General features: G+C 32.2%; 5 protein-coding genes across 22 annotated transcripts in view; 4 read left to right on the top strand and 1 right to left on the bottom strand.

The window, feature by feature from the left end:
* The first annotated feature begins 165 nt into the window (after positions 1–165).
* Positions 166–2,750, top strand: LOC124424076 (T-complex protein 1 subunit gamma). The gene is made up of 4 exons (XM_046962618.1): positions 166–485; positions 580–641; positions 961–2,098; positions 2,184–2,750. The coding sequence occupies exons 1-4, from the start codon at positions 449–451 to the stop codon at positions 2,591–2,593; spliced, it is 1,647 nt and encodes a 548-aa protein (XP_046818574.1). The 5' UTR covers positions 166–448; the 3' UTR covers positions 2,594–2,750.
* Positions 2,751–2,895: 145 nt separating this feature from the next.
* On the top strand, positions 2,896–13,085 carry LOC124424075 (death-associated protein kinase 1-like). Of its 8 annotated transcripts, none has more exons than XR_006942222.1 (21): positions 2,896–4,018; positions 4,554–4,632; positions 4,695–4,807; positions 4,869–5,029; positions 5,159–5,279; positions 5,347–5,647; positions 5,741–5,789; positions 6,164–6,280; positions 6,369–6,641; positions 6,712–6,894; positions 6,966–7,095; positions 7,213–7,404; positions 7,485–7,726; positions 8,698–8,787; positions 9,007–9,171; positions 9,434–9,652; positions 9,744–9,923; positions 10,002–10,295; positions 10,373–10,695; positions 10,768–11,056; positions 11,224–13,085. XR_006942222.1 is itself a non-coding variant. In XM_046962609.1 (21 exons), exons 2-21 carry the CDS (start codon positions 3,967–3,969, stop codon positions 10,928–10,930), a joined length of 3,447 nt encoding a protein of 1,148 aa, XP_046818565.1. In that variant the 5' UTR covers positions 2,896–3,711; positions 3,850–3,966; the 3' UTR covers positions 10,931–13,085. The 8 variants fall into 8 exon arrangements, 7 of the variants coding, with proteins under 7 accessions (XP_046818565.1, XP_046818566.1, XP_046818567.1 ...); XM_046962609.1 differs by having other exon boundaries at positions 2,896–3,711; positions 3,850–4,018; positions 10,768–13,085; XM_046962610.1 differs by having other exon boundaries at positions 2,896–3,682; positions 3,763–4,018; positions 10,768–13,085.
* Positions 13,086–13,469: 384 nt separating this feature from the next.
* LOC124424078 (tropomyosin-2-like) lies at positions 13,470–15,771 on the top strand. Of its 2 annotated transcripts, none has more exons than XM_046962621.1 (7): positions 13,470–13,680; positions 13,950–14,243; positions 14,320–14,453; positions 14,571–14,759; positions 14,842–14,917; positions 14,979–15,111; positions 15,205–15,771. In XM_046962621.1, the coding sequence occupies exons 2-7, from the start codon at positions 14,004–14,006 to the stop codon at positions 15,285–15,287; spliced, it is 855 nt and encodes a 284-aa protein (XP_046818577.1). In that variant the 5' UTR covers positions 13,470–13,680; positions 13,950–14,003; the 3' UTR covers positions 15,288–15,771. The 2 variants fall into 2 exon arrangements, with proteins under 2 accessions (XP_046818577.1, XP_046818579.1); XM_046962623.1 differs by lacking the exon at positions 13,470–13,680 and adding an exon at positions 13,836–13,854.
* Positions 15,772–15,892: 121 nt separating this feature from the next.
* LOC124424079 (tropomyosin-2-like) lies at positions 15,893–17,615 on the top strand. The gene is made up of 6 exons (XM_046962624.1): positions 15,893–16,419; positions 16,503–16,636; positions 16,723–16,911; positions 16,998–17,073; positions 17,142–17,274; positions 17,387–17,615. Exons 1-6 carry the CDS (start codon positions 16,180–16,182, stop codon positions 17,467–17,469), a joined length of 855 nt encoding a protein of 284 aa, XP_046818580.1. The 5' UTR covers positions 15,893–16,179; the 3' UTR covers positions 17,470–17,615.
* A 141-nt stretch (positions 17,616–17,756) lies between these two features.
* The window catches only part of LOC124424073 (Down syndrome cell adhesion molecule-like protein Dscam2), an 82,803-nt gene continuing 79,143 nt past the window's right edge, over positions 17,757–21,416 (bottom strand). For all 10 annotated transcript variants that reach the window (XM_046962607.1, XM_046962595.1, XM_046962601.1 and 7 more), the window contains one exon: positions 17,757–21,368. In XM_046962607.1, the coding sequence (XP_046818563.1) occupies positions 21,119–21,368 (250 nt within the window). In that variant the 3' untranslated portion in view covers positions 17,757–21,118. The remainder of the gene's footprint in view (positions 21,369–21,416) is intronic.

Raw genomic sequence — 21,416 nt, forward strand, 5'->3', positions numbered from 1 at the left:
TTTTCAATGTTTATGAATTATACTTTGCATTCTAAATGATTAATAACATGGAATGTTGATATTGCGCGTTCGAATGGTATATACATCATATTTATGAATTTTTTTTTTTTTATTTATATGTTACTCGTTTTACAGCACTATTGCTATAGATAATGAAACTTTTTCCTATAGGTATATATAAAATTTACATTAAGATTAAAATATAAAACGATCTTATTTCGTGATTTAGAACGTATTTATAAACATCTTATTTGAATAACGTATTACCCGCGATTGGGTTCGTTCATATTTGTCGGCATTCGTGAGTAACTAATCCATTGGTACGAGGTTGTTTCGTTGTTAATCTTTCCATTCTTGTCTAAAAAAGAGTACTAAGTATATTTAGTATCTCAATATAAAGAAAGATTGTTTATTTGTTTCGCTTTACAATTAATTGAAGATCGAAAAAATGTTTGGACCAGGAGCTGCTCCTATTGTAGTATTAAGTAAGTTGAAAATCATGAAGACGATTAGCGTTTGTTTGTCAAATTAAAACGAAAATTGTATTTAACGCAATGTCGTGTGCTTTAATCATTGCAGGTCAGAATACGAAACGAGAGACAGGAAGAAAGGTACAAAAAGAAAATATTCAAGCAGGAAAGGTAAGTGGTCTGAAGCCGAATAATTCGTGATCTTGAAACTCCTTTTATGGACTTTTTCCATCTTGACACACCCACGTGCACTTATATTATGAATATTGCGAGAATTTTTCAAAAATTGTCGAAAGCTATAAATTGAATTTATTTAAAATTTGATTTCTTTTCTCTCTATATGTATTTCATTAAGCAAAATAATAATATAATTATATATATATATATATATATATATATATATATATATATATATATATCTTGAGTGAATACCGATTTTATTTTGTTACTGTATTATTAAAAATATAAAGATAAATTTCTTTTTGTAAAGGCAATTGCAGATGTCATTAGAACATGTCTGGGTCCACAAGCAATGTTAAAAATGCTGATGGATCCAATGGGTGGTATTGTTATGACAAACGATGGAAATGCTATTCTCCGTGAAATTACAGTACAGCATCCAGCTGGAAAATCAATGATTGAAATAGCTAGAACTCAAGATGAAGAAGTTGGAGATGGTACAACTTCTGTGATTGTGTTAGCAGGGGAAATTCTGGCTACTGCAGAACCATTTTTAGAACAAAGCATGCATCCTACTGTTATTATACGAGCATATCGACAAGCTTTAGAAGATATGGTGATAATTCTAAATGAACAAGTCAGTATGGATCTTGATTGTAATGATCGCAATAAATTGATTCAAGTGATAAACTCATGTGTAGGAACCAAGTTTATAGGACGTTGGGCCAAATTAGCTTGTCAGATTGCATTGGATGCAGTTAGTACTGTAATGTTAGAAGAAAATGGCCGTAAAGAGATAGATATTAAGCGTTATGCAAAAGTTGAAAAAATTCCTGGAGGATCTATTGAAGATAGCACTGTTCTTAAGGGTGTCATGTTTAATAAAGATGTAACACATCCAAAAATGAGACGTTATATAAAAAATCCTAGGATTGTTCTGTTGGACTGTCCTTTGGAATATAAAAAGGGAGAATCCCAAACAAATATTGAAATATTAAAAGACACTGATTTTACAAGAATTTTGGAACTGGAAGAAGAACATGTAAAAAAAATTTGTGAAGATATAATTTTAGTTAAACCAGATTTAGTAATTACTGAAAAGGGTGTTTCAGATTTAGCGCAACACTATCTTGTAAAAGCTGGAATTTCTGCTATTCGTCGTTTAAGAAAAAGTGATATTAATAGAGTAGCAAGAGCTTGTGGTGCAACAGTAGTAAATCGTACTGAAGAACTTAGAGAAGAAGATGTTGGAACTAAAGCTGGGCTTATGGAAATAAAAAAAGTAGGAGATGAATACTTTTGCTTTATTGCAGATTGTAAAGATCCTAAAGCTTGTACAATAATTTTACGAGGTGCTAGTAAAGATGTACTGAATGAAACTGAACGAAACTTGCAAGATGCTTTACATGTTGCACGGAACCTTCTTTTAGAACCTAAACTAGTACCAGGTATATAAAATATATTAAATTTAACATAAGAATAAGATATAATGATCTCAATTGAGTTATGATCTAATGGTTATATTTATTATAGGTGGTGGTGCCGTTGAAATGGCAGTTTCTCGCCTTTTGTCTGAGAAAGCAGCAGGTCTTGCTGGTGTCGAACAATGGCCATACAAAGCAATTGCACATGCTTTAGAAATAATTCCTAGAACATTGGCACAGAATTGTGGAGCAAATACTATTAGAACATTGACAGCTCTTCGTGCAAAGCACACAACAGAAGGAACAACTTGGGGGATTGATGGAGAAACAGGACAATTGGTTGACATGAAGGAACGTGGAATTTGGGAACCACTTTCAGTTAAATTACAAACATATAAAACCGCTATAGAAACTGCTATTTTGCTCTTGAGAATTGATGATATTGTGTCAGGAAGTAAAAAGAAGAAATCTGATAATGAATCACCAAGTCAAGTGACCGAAGAATCCATGAAAGATTAAATTATATAATTTTTCTCTTAAATTTCAATTGCTTGTATCTACATTAAGAATTAATTATTTGCAGTCGTAATTGTGTTGAACTTTCATTTGAATATTTACACGCTTCACCTTTGTGTATGCATTTTCATACAATAAAAATAAATCTTAATAAATAATATATATAATACTTTTATATATTTTTCGTAAGTATGGATGACGTTGTAACAATATGACAATATTTAAAAAAAAAAAAAAAAAGAAAAAGAAAAAAAACCTAATGTAGCTTGTGACGCAATTATCCAACCTATAAGTCTTATGCATATACTTAACTTCCACAAAGATATAGCTTGTTAATATTTAATATATATAGTCTCATATTACAATTCTTATCATTGTTTAGATAGTGTTATCTGCTAAACTGCATTATCATAATGATAGCTGTACTTCGATTTTTATTTGCGCGCATATTCTAGTACAGTTCGTCATTGTCTAATATATCGTCATTAGCGATTATTGAGGTATATAATTTAAAGTGACGTTATGCAAAATGTGATCTTATTGTTCTAAAGTGTATATAGACATCGAGCATGTTCTTATTTGACTTATGTGACAATACTATATATAATGTGGACCGTAATACTCTAAATAAACTTAATTTATCATCATTAAATTTATTTCAGGACATCTGTTTATAACATATAGATATTTAATGATTTAATCTGAACAAATATCTGCACGAGTCAATGAATCGAAACATTTTTTTTTCTTTCATTTCACAAATCTTTTTACAACTATCTTACGATATCTGAGACAAAATACTCTATGAAACAAGAGGAATTTTAATCTTCTGTAAATTATATTATATTTGTTTATATATGTATCAAATCATATATTTGGATTGAGAAAAAAATAATATTATTGTAGATATTTAACAATAGTTTAACAATAGTTAACATATTGACATTAACGCCGCTCTCCTAATGGTAGTGTTGTTTCTATTGTATTACACACACACACTTACATGCAAATTTTCATTTCACATTCATTTCACAGTTTTATCGTAATATATATTTTTTGATAAATTTGCGCATTATATGATAAAATAGAATTGTAAGAAATTGTGAAAAGTTTTTTATACTGTAAGTACATATTTTTTAAATGTTTAATTGCATTTTGTTATACGTTTATAGAATTTAATATATTCGATACACCTATGGGAATTCAAGAGATACGAGGTGGCGTTTCGTACGATACAGGTATATCGATTGTGTGTGTAGGGTGGCCGGCATGGGTGAAGGCCAGCGAAGGCCGTAGAATGCCATACGATTTTCGTAACGGATATTTGGAAAACTTAATGTTGTTCAGACTCATCGAACGATGATCACAGACGTGAGATGATGCCTGGGATGCCGAATAATTCTCGTCAACTAGTTACTTCTAACGGTGGTAAATTATCAATTGGAAACAATTGTTTGTAGCGTCTTTGGATTAGCGTTTTTACAAAAAAGCTTGACAGATGTTTAACGTTTTATCATAAATTTTTGACAAAAGATTCAGTTTATATCATAATCTAAATTATTATCTTTATCATTTCTTTATTATATCCATGTGTAAACACGAAAAAAAACTTAATTAACATGTTATTAATATTTATGTATTTATCTTAATATATTTTTGTTTATTTTTTACAAAAGTCTTATAAATTAATCATTTATAAGATATTTTTAAATATTGAGAATAATATTTAGAATAAATCTAATTGTTATAAAATATAACTATTTTACAAAGAAATTTAATAACTTTGGATTACAATTTTATCATATTTAAGTTCTTATTATTATTTTTGTATATATATAGTAATAATTAAATCAAACATACATAATTTTGAATTATTGATATTTGGTTTAAAATTAAATGTAAATATTAAAAATTTTAATTTACTGGGAAAATAGTTGTGATATTACAAAAATGTGTTTCTTAGGTTCCGAGTGGGATTCCTTGATGGAAGTTCACCATGAACCAATTGAAAAAAATTATGAGTTGTTAGAAGAAATTGGAAAGTGAGTATTTAATAATTTGATTTATTATTTTTGAAATATTGATATTTGTTTGTCTATTATAGAGGTCAATTTGCCATAGTAAGAAAATGTATGGAAATAAATACTGGATCATTATATGCAGCCAAAATTATGAGAAAAAGAAGAGTTGCCAGAGGAGTAGCTGCTGCAGATATTGGTAAGTATTGATGTTAACACATGTTTCTGTAACAGATCAAATATATAACTATTTTCTTTAGCTCGAGAAGCCGGTCTTCTGGCACGACTGAGACATCCCAATATTGTTTCATTGCACAAAGTGATAGATACAGGCACAACAGTTGTTTTACTTTTGGAGTTGATTTCTGGGGGAGAACTATTTCATTGGACACCATCGGGTGAAGTAGAAGCTGCACATGTGGTTTGTATTTAAGAATATAGAATTTATAATCACTTATATTATTATACATTACTTTTTTATAAATTATGTCTTTGTATTGCTCATAAAAAAGATAACTTGTATAGTATACATTTTTTTGTATTTCCAAAGGTACGTCAAGTATTAATGGCTCTTAGTCACTTACATTCTCATCAGGTCGCTCACCTAGATATAAAACCGGAGAATATTCTTCTTTCATCTCCTCCTCCTATGCCAAGCATAAAATTAATAGGTAATTCATTTACATTTGAGATATAGAAGTGTGATGGATAAGTATTAAAATTAATTTTTTTTTACAGACTTAGGTCTTTCACATCGTTTGATTCCTGGTTCAGAACACAGAGCACTGTTTGGCACTCCTGAATTCGTGGCACCAGAAATTGTTAATTATGAACCATTAAGTCTTGGTACTGACCTTTGGGCAGTTGGCGTACTTACATATATACTTTTGAGTGGTGCATCACCATTTTTAGGAGAGGATAAACAAGAAACGTACGCAAATGTAGCAGCCTGTCAATATCAATTTGATAATGAATACTTTAGTACTGTATCAGAAATTGCTAAAGATTTTATAAGATCCTTGTTGATCAAGGATCCAAAGTAAGTATTAGTAATATATATATATATATATTTATAAATTGAACAATACTTTGTAAATTGAACATAAATATAATGAATTAAACATTATTTCAGAGAAAGAGGAAGTGCAGAATCGTGCCTTAAACATCCTTGGATCCTTACGGTGTGTTTATAATACTAGTATTTTTCTAAAGTAATCTTATAATATATTGTTATGCTATTTATTAATTTTTTGTATTTATTACGCATTAATATAATATAATTTTCAACATGAATGATCATTCATAATGCATTGAATGCTTCTTTAGTTAAAATGATAAGAAATTATGTATTATATAAAAATTACATTTTTTAGAGAGTAATACATTTTTTATTTTATCTTTTTAATATTTCTTTTAACATACAAAGAAAACACAAAAATCCAAATGATGTATTCCATCCACTATACGCATATTAGACAATATGTTTCATAACAGCAAATAAATGATTTACATGAGACATGAAGTTATTGTAATTATTACATTGTTTATCTTTCAGGAATCTGAAGCATCTAATGGACTTGGTGGAGCTATGATCAGTGCTGTCAAACGTGGTTGTGTTGAAGCTGTCTCCCAATTATTGTTGCAAGGAGCCCCATTGAACATGAAAGATTCTGTATGAAGCTTTTTTTTTAATATTTTTTAATGTGTTGAAATTAAATATAATAAATATTTTATATTATAATAAATATTTTATTTTAAAGAAAGAAGATACACTTTTACACATAGCTTGTGAAGCTGGGGATGAAGGAATGGTTACATTATTGATAGAAAATGGTATAGATTTGGATACACCAAATAAAAAAGGCCTAACGCCATTACACGTGGCTGCTAGGCATGGTCATATCAATGTTGTTAGACACTTGTGCCTTGCTGGTTGTGACGTTGATAAGACGAATCGAGGAATACGTGCAGATGTTACAGCAATTAAATATGGTTATCCAGACATTGCAAATCTATTAGACAAGCTTCGGATAGTGAGTTTTTTTTTAAATTCCTTTTTTAGAAAGTTAGTTTAAATATTAATATTATGTGGTATTATTTCAGCCAAGCCAACGTGAAAATTATATTAGACAATTGCAACCAACACATAGACCAATTGATCGTTTACATATAAGACTTTTGGGACATTGTGCATCAGGAAAGTCCTCTTTAATTAGTTCTTTAAAATCTGGAATTTTTAGTTTCGGTTTTTTTAGGAGATCGAGGAGTCAAAATTATTCAGCAAAGGTATATCACATAACATTAACACATTATTGATATAATAAATTTTGTATTAGTTAAAATAATGTTTTAAAAAGAATAATTTTATTCAGAGAGAACCAAGTATTGAGTTAGATGTTACTAGTAAACATGGTTCTCTCAGTTTTGAATATAGTGATAGTGAATATGAAGGTACACAAGGTGTGGAATGGAGTCGAGGAAATGTCGGTAAGAGAAAACAAATTTTTTAAATACATATAACGGATTATAAATATAGTATAATAGAGATTATCTTTATAATATAATACAAAGTATTATATAATTTTTTATCATTTATTTTCATAGGAGGAGAATGCGTATTTTGGGAATTATGTGGTAGAGAAGAATATTTAGCATCTTACCACTATGTACTTACATTTCAGCAACCAGCAGTTCACCTTATTACAGTTAGTCTTCGCGAACCACTTACCGTTCAACTTCAGCAAATAAAATTTTGGCTCCGTTTTATTGTAGATCGAATTACACCTAACAGTATTGGTTTGTTGAAACTAATTTTTAATTCTATTTTATTGTTCGTTTTTTTTTATATATCTTTTATATTCTTTTTTTTATTAAAGGATTTGCTGGGAAATGTAGTGATATAAAAGTCATTTTAGTGGGTACTTATGCGCCGGAGCCATTAGCACCGAATTCCAGTGGTGGTAGCCTTCTAAGTCCACTCTTACCTTTTTTGAAAGATTTTACATTGATTTTGGGAGATGAGCCTCAAATGGTAGCGGTGGATGCGACCAATCCTTCTAGCCCTGGTTTGAAGCTGCTCAGATCTTATTTAAATAATGCAAGGATGGAGTTTCTTGAGGTGAAGCAACAATATTTCTCACGTTGAACGTGATAACACTTTATCACGCGCACTAGAAGAGAAAATGTTTCTCACTTCTAACTTCACAAAAAAAAAACATACATATATATATATATATAAATACGAGTTTCTCAATTTTCATCAAGTTGTGAGCACTCTGTAAGCATTTTCAGTCTCTTCTAGTTCTTGCTCTAACTTTAAATATGTCTTCTATACTTCAGTATGCTCTTGATGCATTTCAAAGTATACTAAGTGCACGATATCATAGCATGCTTGATATCTGGTACGAACAGGTCCGTTTAATGTATAATTGATTATAAGAGAAGTGTCGTATTGTTTATGGACATATAACATATCTCTTTGATCAATTTATAATATTATATAAATTTATAAAACGGTCCTGGTCAAAAATTATATTTCACTTTGCATATGTACACTATGTCTGGCAGTGTTAACATATTGGTGAACTAAGCAAAGAATTAAAAAATATATCAACATTTTTGCTACATTATGCTTTCTTCACCAATTTTTGGTCATCGATCCAATGCATGGTTAATTTAATACAATTGTAAGTAAATCAAGTCATTGAAAGTAAATATTTATGTGTTCTACAATTTTCTATCACATTGGTTATTTGTAATGTCTAACTAACATAAGCACAAGTTAAACATTAATGAAATACATGAACTTGTAAAAACAGACTCTTATCGATATATTTTTTGTTAACCTTTGGACGAAAGATATAAAGTTTCTATAAAATTTAATTTAATAATTTAATCTAATTTAAACATCTCTCTATAAGATCTGTTTTGAAAAGTTATTGTTCAAATATTAACATCTTCATATTTGATCATTTATTCCATTGTATCTATTACATGATCGAATGACTAATAACATATGTTTTGGTTGCTGATTATGTGGCTATTAAAGTTTATTAACATCAGCCTTAATGCATGCCATGCATGATGTAGGATGGACCGGAAGTTGCAGAAAGTTTTCTCCGACGTGACACGCCGCGTGAAGCGGCCATGTACGTGCCCCTGGCGAATCTTGATAAACAGGTCGATCCATTTCTCAATTCCTTTGATAAAAGTGATGTCTCTAAAAAGAATTCTACTTCTTTCAAAGTAGATGCTTTAATGCTTTGCCCCAAAAATACATACATGCACTATTATCAAATGTAATAAAGCATAAATATTTCTCTTGTATATATTTTACGCATCAATATGTGTTATACATCTTTGTATGTCTTTATAATTGATCTAGAATTTTTACTATAGAGTGCTTTGGTATGGACTGGTCTTGCTGAATCATGGAGAACATATGTACAATCTTTGGAAGTACCTCCAGTAATGCTTACACAGGATGAATTTTTGAATGAAATCAGAAAAATCAATCCATTGGTTTGTTTAGAGCATTCTAAACAACTTGGATTACAATTACAGGTATATATACATAAAATGTTATTCTTATCCTAGAGCTAAACTGACCATTTCATATCTAAGCTAACATCTACGTTAGTATGAAGTAATAGCTGGTAATAAAGATATAATATTTTTATATAGCCATTATACTGCCATATAGCCATTAGACCGTCGGTTCTAAAAGATGATAATAACCCGTACCTGAAGTTATTATACCTATAGATCCTTCTTAACAAAATAATGTATTTATTGTATAGGTATATAATTATATATTTTTTTACAGAATTTAGGAGAATGTTTACTTCTTCCTGGCGAGTTAATAGTTCTTAGCCCAGAATGGTTTTGGCAAGATGTTATAAATTGGCAATTAAGTCCTGACCAACGAGGTCGTCTTGGAGGACGTACTACAGGCGTTTATACTTTAGAAGATTTTCAGGCACGATGTCCTTGTCCAGCAAGTCAAGCTTTACAAGCTTTACAAGCTGTTAATTTGTGTGTTCCGGTATATTACCGATCTTTTTACTTTTTTATATATTTAATTTATTACGCAAAAAATATAACAAAAATAATAATTTGCTGAAATGTTTTCATAGTGTGAAGTAGATGACGATGAAGTGGAATATGAATTACCTTGTTTAAATCTGGTGGAACGTCTTCCTGGTTTATGGGAGCCATGGAAATCATCTACGAATTCGTTGCCACATGCGGGTCTTCGTCTTTGTCCAGCAGAGGCTCCTTTATACCATTTATCTCCGATATTCCCGCACTTACAAGTATGAATAATTTTTTAATACTTTGCATGCATATCAGATAAAAAGATAAACAAATTGTAACGTGTTTTTAACAAATAGGCTCAATTGCGAAAAATTACTCAAACTTGGGATCCATCAAATTCGGATCTATATCAATGGTGGAGAGGATCAAAACTGTGTGTGGGTCCCTGCGAAAGTATCGTAACATTTGAAGAAGAGGAACAAAGTTGTATAGAAATTCGAGTACGAGGACCTCGTGGATCTAGTGCTCAGTGTTTTGGACTTTTCAGTGTTATTTTGGATGCTGTCAATGCTACTCTTGACTTAGTAGCACCTGGAATGCTACTTGAGAAGCATTGGCTTAGTCCAAGTCAACTTCAAGGATATAGCGATGTTAGTAGCTTTAATTATATGTATTTCGCGTGGTATATTAATTTAAGAGTCATATGTTTGGTTTTATGATATCATAGGTAATACATTCTTGGGAACCTGCAACAATAGTGTCGGCCTTAATAGATAAAAATTTGGAAGAAGCTATACTTAAAAATCCAATTAACAATCAAGAAGAAAGCATTTGGGACATTGTTGGGTGTGGGTTACCCCTGATGGAGAACTGTCTTCCAGGTACAAGACAACCTCTTAAGAGTATAAAACCTGCTGTAAAAAGAAGATTAGCTGAAATGCTAGATCCACCTGATCATCATGGAAGAGATTGGTGTCTTCTTGCCGTAAGATTGGGTTTAGGGGATCGAGTTGCACAATTGGACAGTACAGTAGACAGTCCGACGCTCAGGTTAGTAAAATTGTGACAATTAAATTAATTAATTGACAATGTAATTATTATTATAATAAGATATTTCCATAGGTTACTAAATTGTACAGGCACGGATTGTACTGTCAGTTCTCTTATACAGCAATTACGTGCCCTTGATCGTGGGGATGCCGTGCATCTTTTGCTTTCTCATACGCCAGTGTATGTTTTATCAATGGCTATTGATTCTGAGACAGGGTCTAATCTTTCCAGATGACGATGCTGCGCATATCGACGATGCATCAATACTTTCTAGATTAAACAACCAAATTTTTAATACTGCAGCACTTGAAATTGCCAAAGCATCACTGTTTCCGCCCGTTATAAATGTTGTATTAATTATGTAAGTATACTAAGTATTTATGTCATCTCTTAATGACACCAACTGCGTTTATTGTGTAATTTTATACGTCGATTTGAAAAGTAACGTATGCGTGGCACTTTGCAAATTTATTACTTAAATGATATAGTTTACGTGACAAAGTTAAAAACATTGAAGATTTTTTACAGCTGCATTTTAAGGATGTGCGCGATTACATCTTCAATCAATTCACTGTACTTTGTAAAAGTACAGATAAAACGTTTGTCTTTATACAACATTCGTGTCATGTTCACTGCATTGGCATAAGTAGTAGGTATTATATATATAATACAGTATTCCTATAGATTATTTAACATAAGGAGATCTTATTTCTCTGAATTGCATTCCTATGCGTCCGTATACAAATTTTTCTGCATCATGTTATCATTCCTTATAATGCTATGAAAAGAATCAATTCTTTGAAGGCAGAAAAATAAATCAATATGCTACATATCTAGCCAAAAACAGAAGTACCATTATAATAAACCAGATATTTATATCCAAGAATATTTCTAAATATTATGCGTAAAAAATATACGCATAAAAAACGAAGCAATTTCATACTACACATATATAAAAAAAGAAAAAAAAATATGATATTGAATTTGATATCGATATTCTTTCGAAAGCTTTTTTGGTATCCATATAACAGATCTTATCAAATATCAATTGTCAATATGCACTGTTTTCATTTAGTAAAATATGTATATATTTGTATGTGAATGAGAACAAAAAAATTTGCACAATTTTTAAAATTAATTATAAGTATGTTGTGTGATATGCTTGTTCATATGATATGTACATTTCTTATTATCTTGCTACGTACAGCTGTGAAAGACTTTATACTAAAAACTTCACAAGTAACATATAACTCTTGGTTAGTATTTAATAAATAGTTATAGAAAATTAAAAAAAAAAAAAAGTTTTTCCATTATTTATATATGGATTAAATGCTTATTATGATTTGTGATTTGATTACATGCTGGAGCATGTAATTTTTTATACAGTATTTAATACACGTTTCTGCCAGAATATATATCTATTATTATAACTTACGGATGAAAGATACGGATTAAAATTTTTAATTAATCTTGTCGTTCAAAAGCTTTGTTATAATCAACTAACGTAATGTATTGTTTAAATATATGTATTAACAAGTCGCGAAAATTGAACGTTACTTTTAAGAAAAATAAGTGCATACTATCTAAGTTTATATTATATTCATACTAATGTTAATTAAAATGCCAAACAAATAACACGTATGGAAAATAACATTATGAATACAATAAGAATTTGAAAATTTTTTACTATTATTTTATATTTCTAAACATTATGTATTTCAAAAATAAACAATTTCATAATTATTGTATTCTATTTAAGACTTTGTAAGGATGTGTTCTCGTTGCTTGCTATTAGCTTTTAAATATGTTTTGTAATTCTTGTTATGAGAAGAACAGTTAATGTATGTATGTATACAATTTTAAAAAATTTCTATATCTGCTGCGATACGCTTTGGAAAGTTTGTGTTCTAAAAATATTGCTTTTTGTGATATAATATTAAATCTAAAAAAGATGTTTAGTAATACATTTGGAACAATGAGACTGTGCACGATAAGCGCGTGCAGTTTGCAAAATATTTAAGAGGTTTAAAACATAAGGAAATAGTTACTTGTAAGTTCTAAAAGGTTTCTAAAAAAGGTGTAATGGGAGTACCGGGGATATATACAGTAGATTTTTTTTAATCATATATACTCCCCACAAACATATATATATATATACACACACACACATGCACATACACACACATTTTATGTTTTTTAAATGCTATATATCATATAATGACAAAACCGACGATTTTATGCATAATCTAAGAACATAGATATACTTGTAAAACTTAATCCTTCTTTAAAACTATGTCTTGGACATTAGGTCAAGAATGAAATTGATCTGTTATGACATGTATTGTAACTGATATATGTATACATACGATAGTGAAGTTATTTGCACAGAAGATTCAGCGGTCCATTTTTTTTCATCCAACCTTGTTCCTAAAATCTCCATTCCAATCGCTTCCCAATTTCTATAAGTTTATCTCTGGCGCGTTTGAGTTTGATTGCATGCGAGGCGTTGCGATTCGATCGGTCGATCGATGAATCAGTCGAGCGGGAAAATTCGAATGGTCAATTAAAAGATAATTGATAAAATCAATTTCAAATTGTATTGCAACTGGCGTGATATGAAGGATCGAGTACGATGACGAACAAGACGCATCGGGTATTGCATTCCCGATGTTTGCTGTTTACTATGGCCACTCGGTTACGTGGTCGGTCAGAAAACAGGAACGAGATTCTTTTAGAGGCCGAGAATAGCATGGGAAGGCGGAGATCGCGTTTCGCGGCTAGTAGTCAGTATAGTGAGGTGGATCGACCAGTTAAGAGCCAGGGTAAATTCGGGACCATAGCCAAAGTCGTTAAGCAATTATAGAATTGGATTCGATCGAAGAGTTCGGGGAGGCCCGTGCCACACCGGTTTCGTTTTATTTTAGCTTAGCTTTCGAAGGCATCCGGTTGTGCATTCTCACATCGTGGATCATCGCTACGATCAGAGTGAGTGATATACTCTTTACTTAATAAAAACTCATTACCTTTTCTTTTGGTATCGCGACATATCATCATTAAATATGATCGTGCTTTTATATACGAACTTTACTTATGTATTTTGTATAAGATCATTTTTTGTAACGTACAGTAAATAATGATCACATAACGGAAAAAGAAAAAGTGCTAGCGATATTTTAATATTACATGATATTTCTATGCATTCGTGATTAAAAAATGTTATTATTTTATTAATTACATTTTTCTCGTTTTTTTAGGTATTAAAAGTCGAGAAATATCGGTAAGGAAAACGTAAAGAGCCGCCCGTCATCATGGAGGCGATCAAGAAGAAAATTGCGGCATTGAAGATGGAGATGGATGCCGCTAATGAGAAAGTCGAATTGAATGAAAATAAAGCGAAGCAAGAAAATATGCGTGCCGACAAATTGAATGATGATTTGAGAGATTTGCAGAAACGATTGGTTCAACTCGAGAGGGATTATGAAATAACGAAGACTCAGCTCGAACAATCTACTGCCGATTTGGAGCAATGCGAAAAATCTTGGTCTAGAGTGCGTAAATATGATTTTTTTTTCTCTTTCTTCTTATTCATTTTTAATTTATCGATTGTCTTTGTTATATTAACAGGCTGAACAAGATCGAACGTCGTTGACGAAAAAGGTTCAGGAAATTGAGGCGACTCTCACTAAGAAAGAAGAATTACGTCTTACCGCTCAGACGAAACTTGCACGTGCGACGGAACTCGCTGATGATGCTTCAAGGTTTGTACTTAGTGACCGAGATTTGAGAAATAATTCGGAAAATATATTTCACTTTATAAAAGTATGATATTTGTTGAAGAATACCGATAAATACTTAATTACAGTTTCTTTCTGCAGAATGTGCAAAGTGTTGGAGGATAGGAGTCGACTCGACGAAGAACGTACGCAAAAGTTGATGGCGGAATTAAAAGATGCGAGGCTGATCGCCGAGGATGCTGACGCGAAATCGGATGAAATTTCGAGGAAATTGCAATTCGTTGAAGAGGAACTTGAAGGAGCGGAAGAAAGAGTGAAGACGAGCGAAGCGTATGTATATTTTATTATTGGAATATTATCGAATATCGTGATTTATAATTCGATCTAAATCAAGACGTTTTCTTTTCTATAGAAAAATCGTTGAACGAGAAGATGAATTATTCATCGTGCAGAATATTGTCAAGTCGTTGGAGGTATCCGAGGAGAAGGTAAGTTATATAATTTTAAGTTACAATGATCACGATGATGCGTAACGACTTTTCGTTACAGGCGAATCAACGAGTGGAGGAATTTAAAGTGCAGTTGAAGTCATTAAAGAAGAAGTTAAAGGAAGCCGAGAAACGTGCAATTCTTGCTGAAAGAACTGTCAAGTTACTATTGAAAGAAGTAGATACCAAAGAAGGTATTATCATTATTTTACTTTGTTATTATATTGATTAAGAATGAATAAAATTTCGAACATATAATTGACGTCGAACGATGATTCGATTTACAGATGAGCTCAGAGAGGAGAAGGAGAAATACAAGGCTGTTTGCGACGACATGGATGCCACGTTCGCCGAGATGACGGGTTATTGAGATCGTCTAGACGAATTCAATTTTACATTATTTTATTACATCTGCGCTTTTTCCGCTTATTCGCTACATCTAACACGGACGTTCTTTCATTTATGTCTGATGTGCTTATATGCTGATTCGTGTCATTATTTTAATTTGTTAAGGAATACTTATATGACTTTAATATAATTTGCTTTGCGAGAAGCTTCGCGATAAGTTAACCGACGTTAGGAGGTATGCCCGTTGCTAATTCTTAATCGTAGCCGCTTCGCTCTACGCATAACACCCTGCCAAGATCTATGGGGTCAGTGAATACTGGCTCACGGTCGCTTGAGAAATTGATGCTCTTCTTGATAGAACTGATACGTCGTTCTTTTCTTTCAGAAGCATCTACGTGGGCTAATATGGCGAAATTGCGATACGTGAAAAAAGAGCACGATACTCTTCTTTCCCTTTTTATTGTTGTATGCAATTCTGTATTTTCAATAAACGCCTATCACGATAATTGCTGTTTATAACGATTATTCTCGATTATTAGTTATATATATATATTATGGTATATTTTTACAGGTATGATGATTTATCATGAGAAAATTATATATTTATATCGAAAAAATACTCTCGGAAAAGCTACTTGTTTTTCCTTTTTTTTCTTCTCCTTTTTTTATCCTTATCGTCGGTCAGTTGTTGAAAACGGGCGGAATAAAGCAGACCAGAACGCGAATAAGTCAAAGAATTCGTTTGAGTCTAACTAAAGAACCCGGTACATTGTTTCTTTTGCATTTCTTTGAGTCTATAAAGCATTGTCTTGATCGGTCATCGAGTGCAGTAACCCGCGAGCTTTGGATTAGAAGGTCCGCTACTCTATCACCGCGATATACATACGTATATCGATATAGACATCGATCGAACTATGAACGCGATCAAGAAACGTTTGCAAACGTTGAAGGTCGAGAAAGATCTTGCGATAGATAAAGCCGATATGTGCGATCAACAGGCAAAGGAGGCTAATCGTAGGGAAGAAAAATTGAGAGACGGTGTACGAGAACTGGCAAAGAAACTAATTCAAATGGAACATGATTTGCAAGTGAGCAAAACTCATCTAAAAAAGTCGATTAAGAGTCTCGAACAGAAGGAAAGAATTTATATCGTGGTTAGTGAAAAATTTGCAAAACTAATCCTTTGTTTATATCCTTCCTTTTGTTCTCGTTAATTTAATCATTCGATTATTTTCAGACGCAATCCGAACTGGCAATATTGAATAGAAAGATGCAACAGTGTTCGGAAAATTTAGAAAAATCCGAAGAACGACGACTCGTTGCACAAGTTAAGTTAACGCAAGCTATGGAAACTGCAGAAGATGCAAAACGGTTCGTCGCGAAATTTCATTTATTATTATTTCAAAAGATTTCTAATATTCCTTATATATATTATTTTCAAAGAAATTTTTACGTAGAATTTGTAAGGTCTTGGAGAATAGAAGCAAATTGGACGAGGAAAGAATGGATCAATTGACGGCACAGTTGAAAGAAGCCAGGCTTATCGCTGAAGATGCCGATAATAAATCCGACGAGATTTCACGAAAATTGACTTTCGTTGAGGACGAACTCGAGGCCGCGGAAGAAAGAGTGAAATCGAGCGAAGCGTACGTTCTTTTGTGTAACAAAGTAATTTTAGAATAAATTTCACTTCTCTTTTTTTCCTTTTTTTTTTATACTTACTTTTCTGTAGTAAAATCGTCGAACGCGAGGACGAATTGTTCATCGTCGGTAATATATTAAAGTCTTTGGAGATATCCGAAGAAAAGGTAGGATAGTTTATGTAACATCGAAAAATACGATTATAGTTCTACGTAATTTATTTTTATCCTTGTAGGCCAATCGGAGAGTGGAAGCGTTCAAAGCGCAATTGAAGGAATTGAAAGTTAAATTAAAATCAGCTGAGAAGCGAGCAATCATAGCTGAACAAGCCGTCAAGGTGCTTGTCAAGGAATTAGATTCGAGAGAAGGTGGGCAAAATTAAATTGTTTTTTTTCCTTTTTTCTCTTCTTTCTTTCTTTCTTTTCTTTTTCTTAAAATTTAAATCGAAGAGAGTAACGTTTATATGAACGTATGTTTTAGATTATTTGTTTAAAGAAAAGGAGAAATACAGGTATATATGCAACGATATGGATTCCACTTTTGCCGAGCTTACAGGATTTTAATCGAGTTAATCGTATTGGATTCTTAAACTTTTCGTTATTTTTCTTCTTTCTTTCTTTTTTTTTCTTTTTTTCATCTAGGATGATATTGTTGTACTTTTGTATAAAAAAAAAATGAGATAACGAAAGAACGGATATGTTTTACACGATATCAATTTATTTAATCGATTCTACGATCGACGCAGTGCTTCGAAACTTCATACCTTCGACTTTTTAATATGATTAGAGCGAAATAATGCTCAAGTTCATTTATGTACGTCGTTAATCGCAGTCTCGCAACGGAAGAGAAATTTGGCAGTCAGCAGAGATATTGAGTTTATTGACAATTAAAATCTCGGCGAGCTTTATTATCTTTTGTTTTCTTTTTTCTTTCCTTCTTTCCTTTCTGTTTTTTTTTCTTTTTTTCTTCTTCTTATTTTTATTCGAGATGACGCTCCAAAGAGGGGAAAAGAGATTTTTAGATCGTTCGCACAAGCATACCACCACATTCGCGCAAGATACTTTTTACAACGACACTAATAATAGTTATAATAATAATCGTTCGTTTGATTTGCTCTCACATCTTCTGTCTTTTTTCTTTGTTCTTCGCGGGAAAGTCGACGATCAAGAAGACGGTAACTTCGAATCGCGATCGGAAACTGGATCGAACGGCAACAAATAGTTTTAATTTAACTTCCAAAGATATTATTCGTAAGGATATCTCAAGAGAATATCATCGATCGATCCAATATGATAAAACATATTTATATAAATATCGTACGCTATACGTACGAGGGTCGTTCATGAAATGAGCCTGCGAGATCAATCGTGTTCAATTCTTCATTTCAATGTTTATCGTTGCGAAGCTGAAAAGATCAATGACACTTTTAAAATGCGTCGAATAATTCCTTGATAGATACACATATATATATATATATATATACACATATATATACATATATATAGTATAGAGTGTTTAAAAATCTCTTTTTAGAATAATATCAGATCTCTTCAAAGTATCTCGCTAACATATTTTTTGAACGACCATCGTATAATCTCGCAATGTAATCGTGGCACTGAGTCTTCCTACCGAATCATTAACGTAGAAAAAAAGGATCGGCGGAATTCGATCGCAATGAAAAAATGTACAAAAATTCGGCGGCGGACGATCGAGTGCCCGACCTAAAACACGTGTGTTTGTTTCGCGTGTCGTAAATAATACCCGCTTCCCGGTAAATGATACTAACGAATTCGAATCGAACTCTACGAGTTTGATTGACGTGCTTCTTTTTTTACTTCATTTTTTTTTCTTTTATTATTATTATTATTATTATTATTATTATTTTATATACACCAACGCAACGTTTCTCTCTGTACGTAACGCGCGTCTTCGCTCCGAGTTCTTTAAAAGAATGACGACAAAACTTCGTTGAAGATATTATCTATGGTAATTCTTTTTGTTCTTTATAATTTTTTTATTTCATTCTTTCTTTTTCTTTTTTTTTTTTTAAATTTGTATTATTACTATATCTATACACTTTAAAGTCGTATCGTCGATTTTTGAAAATACACCGAGAGGCGAAACGTCTTCAACAAAACTTTATCGTCCACGTGCTTTCTCTCACATTCATTATACGCGTATACCATTTTGGCCTCGTCTTCGCATTGTCGCGCACTGTTATTTTTTTTTCTTCTTTTTTTTTTGTTTTTTTTTTGTTTTTTTTTTGTTTTTTTTTTCTTTATTAGTTTAGGGCAGTAACCACTATGATTGGCCAACGAATATCTTATTAATAATTATTAATCTTGGTGTAGTGTGTTCCCAAGTGTTAGCGTAGTTTTTTACGCAAAAAGCAGTCTTTCGGAAAAAATTCGTGATCGCTACGAAAGACAATGGATATCAGTCAAGATTATTATTGGATCCATTCGATAGTCTGCAGACTGGCAGTGTCGTGGAAATATTTTGGAACTTGGAATCTTTAAGGTCTACTAACCTCTATTTACTCTATCGACGACGACTTGCGGCCACCGATTCGACGAAAATCGAATTAATTTTCTTTCTCCCTCTTATCGTCGGCCGAGCGAAAGTCGAACGGACGCAAGATAGCAACAGTGATCGATTTGATATTCTTTTCTTTTTTTGTATTTTTTTTTTAGTTTTTTTTTGGTTTTTTTTTGTATTTTACTGACAATTAGATGAATCTTTTTTTTTTTTCTTTTATGAGCGTGCGCGACATTCGAAGAGAGATACGGTTTTCCGCGCCTCTCCCGTTTCATCATCCTTTTTTTTTTCTTTCTTTATCTAATTTTTTTTTTTTTTGTTTACTCTCCCCATTTTCTATTTCTCTCTTTCTCTAAACGCTCCGAAGAGTGGACAATAATAATTCGTAGAGTTGGATGAAGTCCACTCCATCCTTACTAGATCCTCATCTTCGTCGCACGGAAAAACGTACTATTTAGAAGTCTTTTAGGATCATAACGGATTTAAAGTAATTAACGATGTGTACTCGTACGTTATAAACTCTTACAATGTAACAGAGTCCAACGATTCATCGAGTCTCGTCCCGAGGACGAAAATCATCTCCATATTTCTATCCTTTCGTTCCACTATTTTATTTCTCGTTTGTCTTTCTTTCTTGCTCTTTTTTTTTTTTCTTTCTTTTCTTTATCAATACCTCGACCTATATTTATATTATTCTCTTCTCTTTGGCTCTTCGCACCGGCCGTTCGCATGTTTCTTTGCGATGTTAAGAAGGAAGATGACACCGAAAAAGAAGACGTTCTTATTGAACGCGTCGAATAAATAATTCGGAGAATTTTATAAACTAGAGATAAAAATCAGTCTCGTTTGACGTATCCCGGTGATCGCGATACATTTTGTTATATGTAAAAAGAGTTTTACATTTTGGCAATACGAAAGATGTCACACGGTTACTTTCCGATAGCCGATCGATATGTGTTTTCGATTATTACCGCTCGGATAAAAGTGGTCGCGATATATATATATATATATATATATATATATAATATATATAATATATATATATAATATATATAATATATATATATATATAATATATATATATATATATATATATATATATATATATATTTCTATATTACGAAGGTACATGAAATACGAAGAAGACAAAAATCTCTTCTCTCGGTGTCGCCTTACGTCCTCTCATCGCATTATATACGAATTTTCAAATTTCGCGCGGTTCTATTCGTACCATACGAGTATATTTCATCATTTCTTTCCTTATTTTTATTATCTTTGGCACTCACGCGTATATACGATTAGAAATTTGTATTAATCGTGTTCACGCACGCCCATTTCTAATACGTACACGCTCAACGTATAACGCGTCTCGTCGTGTCATTCGTTTGGATTAATCCGAATTTTTCAAATCGTGCGTCTATTAACGGCGCGTTCAACTATTTTCTTTCTCTCTCTTTCTCTTTCTCTTTTTCTCTCTCTCTCTCTCTCTCTCTCCATCTATTTATATCTCTCATTCGCTGTTCTTTAATTAAGCATCATAGCTTCTCGACGAGACACGGGAAAGAAGATTAAATTGTATTCTTTATCTATTCAACTTGGACCACGAAAAGGGATGAAAGGGTCTTTTGGAAGAGAATTTGGAGTATTCGGTCGATCGTGGTAACGCTCGAGAAGTTAGACGGCGATAGAGTAATCGGAGGAAGGATTATTTTGAGTACTCGGTCTTGACCAAAGGGAACTCCTAAGGCCTAGTTTGAGCTTCTTCAAAGAATCGATGTCACATTCGGCCTCGCTCAGCTCAGGACGATCACCATTTCCGTGTTGCGGAACGACGTTGCCTTGATTACCCGCTACAAAAGCAGTCTCCGCAACCGATATCGGCGGAAGCAACGTACGCAGTGAACTCCTGCTGGGAACATGCCATCTTAAAAGATAGCCGTGAAAGAAAAAATAAATAAGATTTACTCTATGC

The sequence above is a fragment of the Vespa crabro genome, chromosome 5 (assembly GCF_910589235.1).
Source record: "Vespa crabro chromosome 5, iyVesCrab1.2, whole genome shotgun sequence".
Classification (NCBI taxonomy): Eukaryota; Metazoa; Arthropoda; class Insecta; order Hymenoptera; family Vespidae; genus Vespa; species Vespa crabro.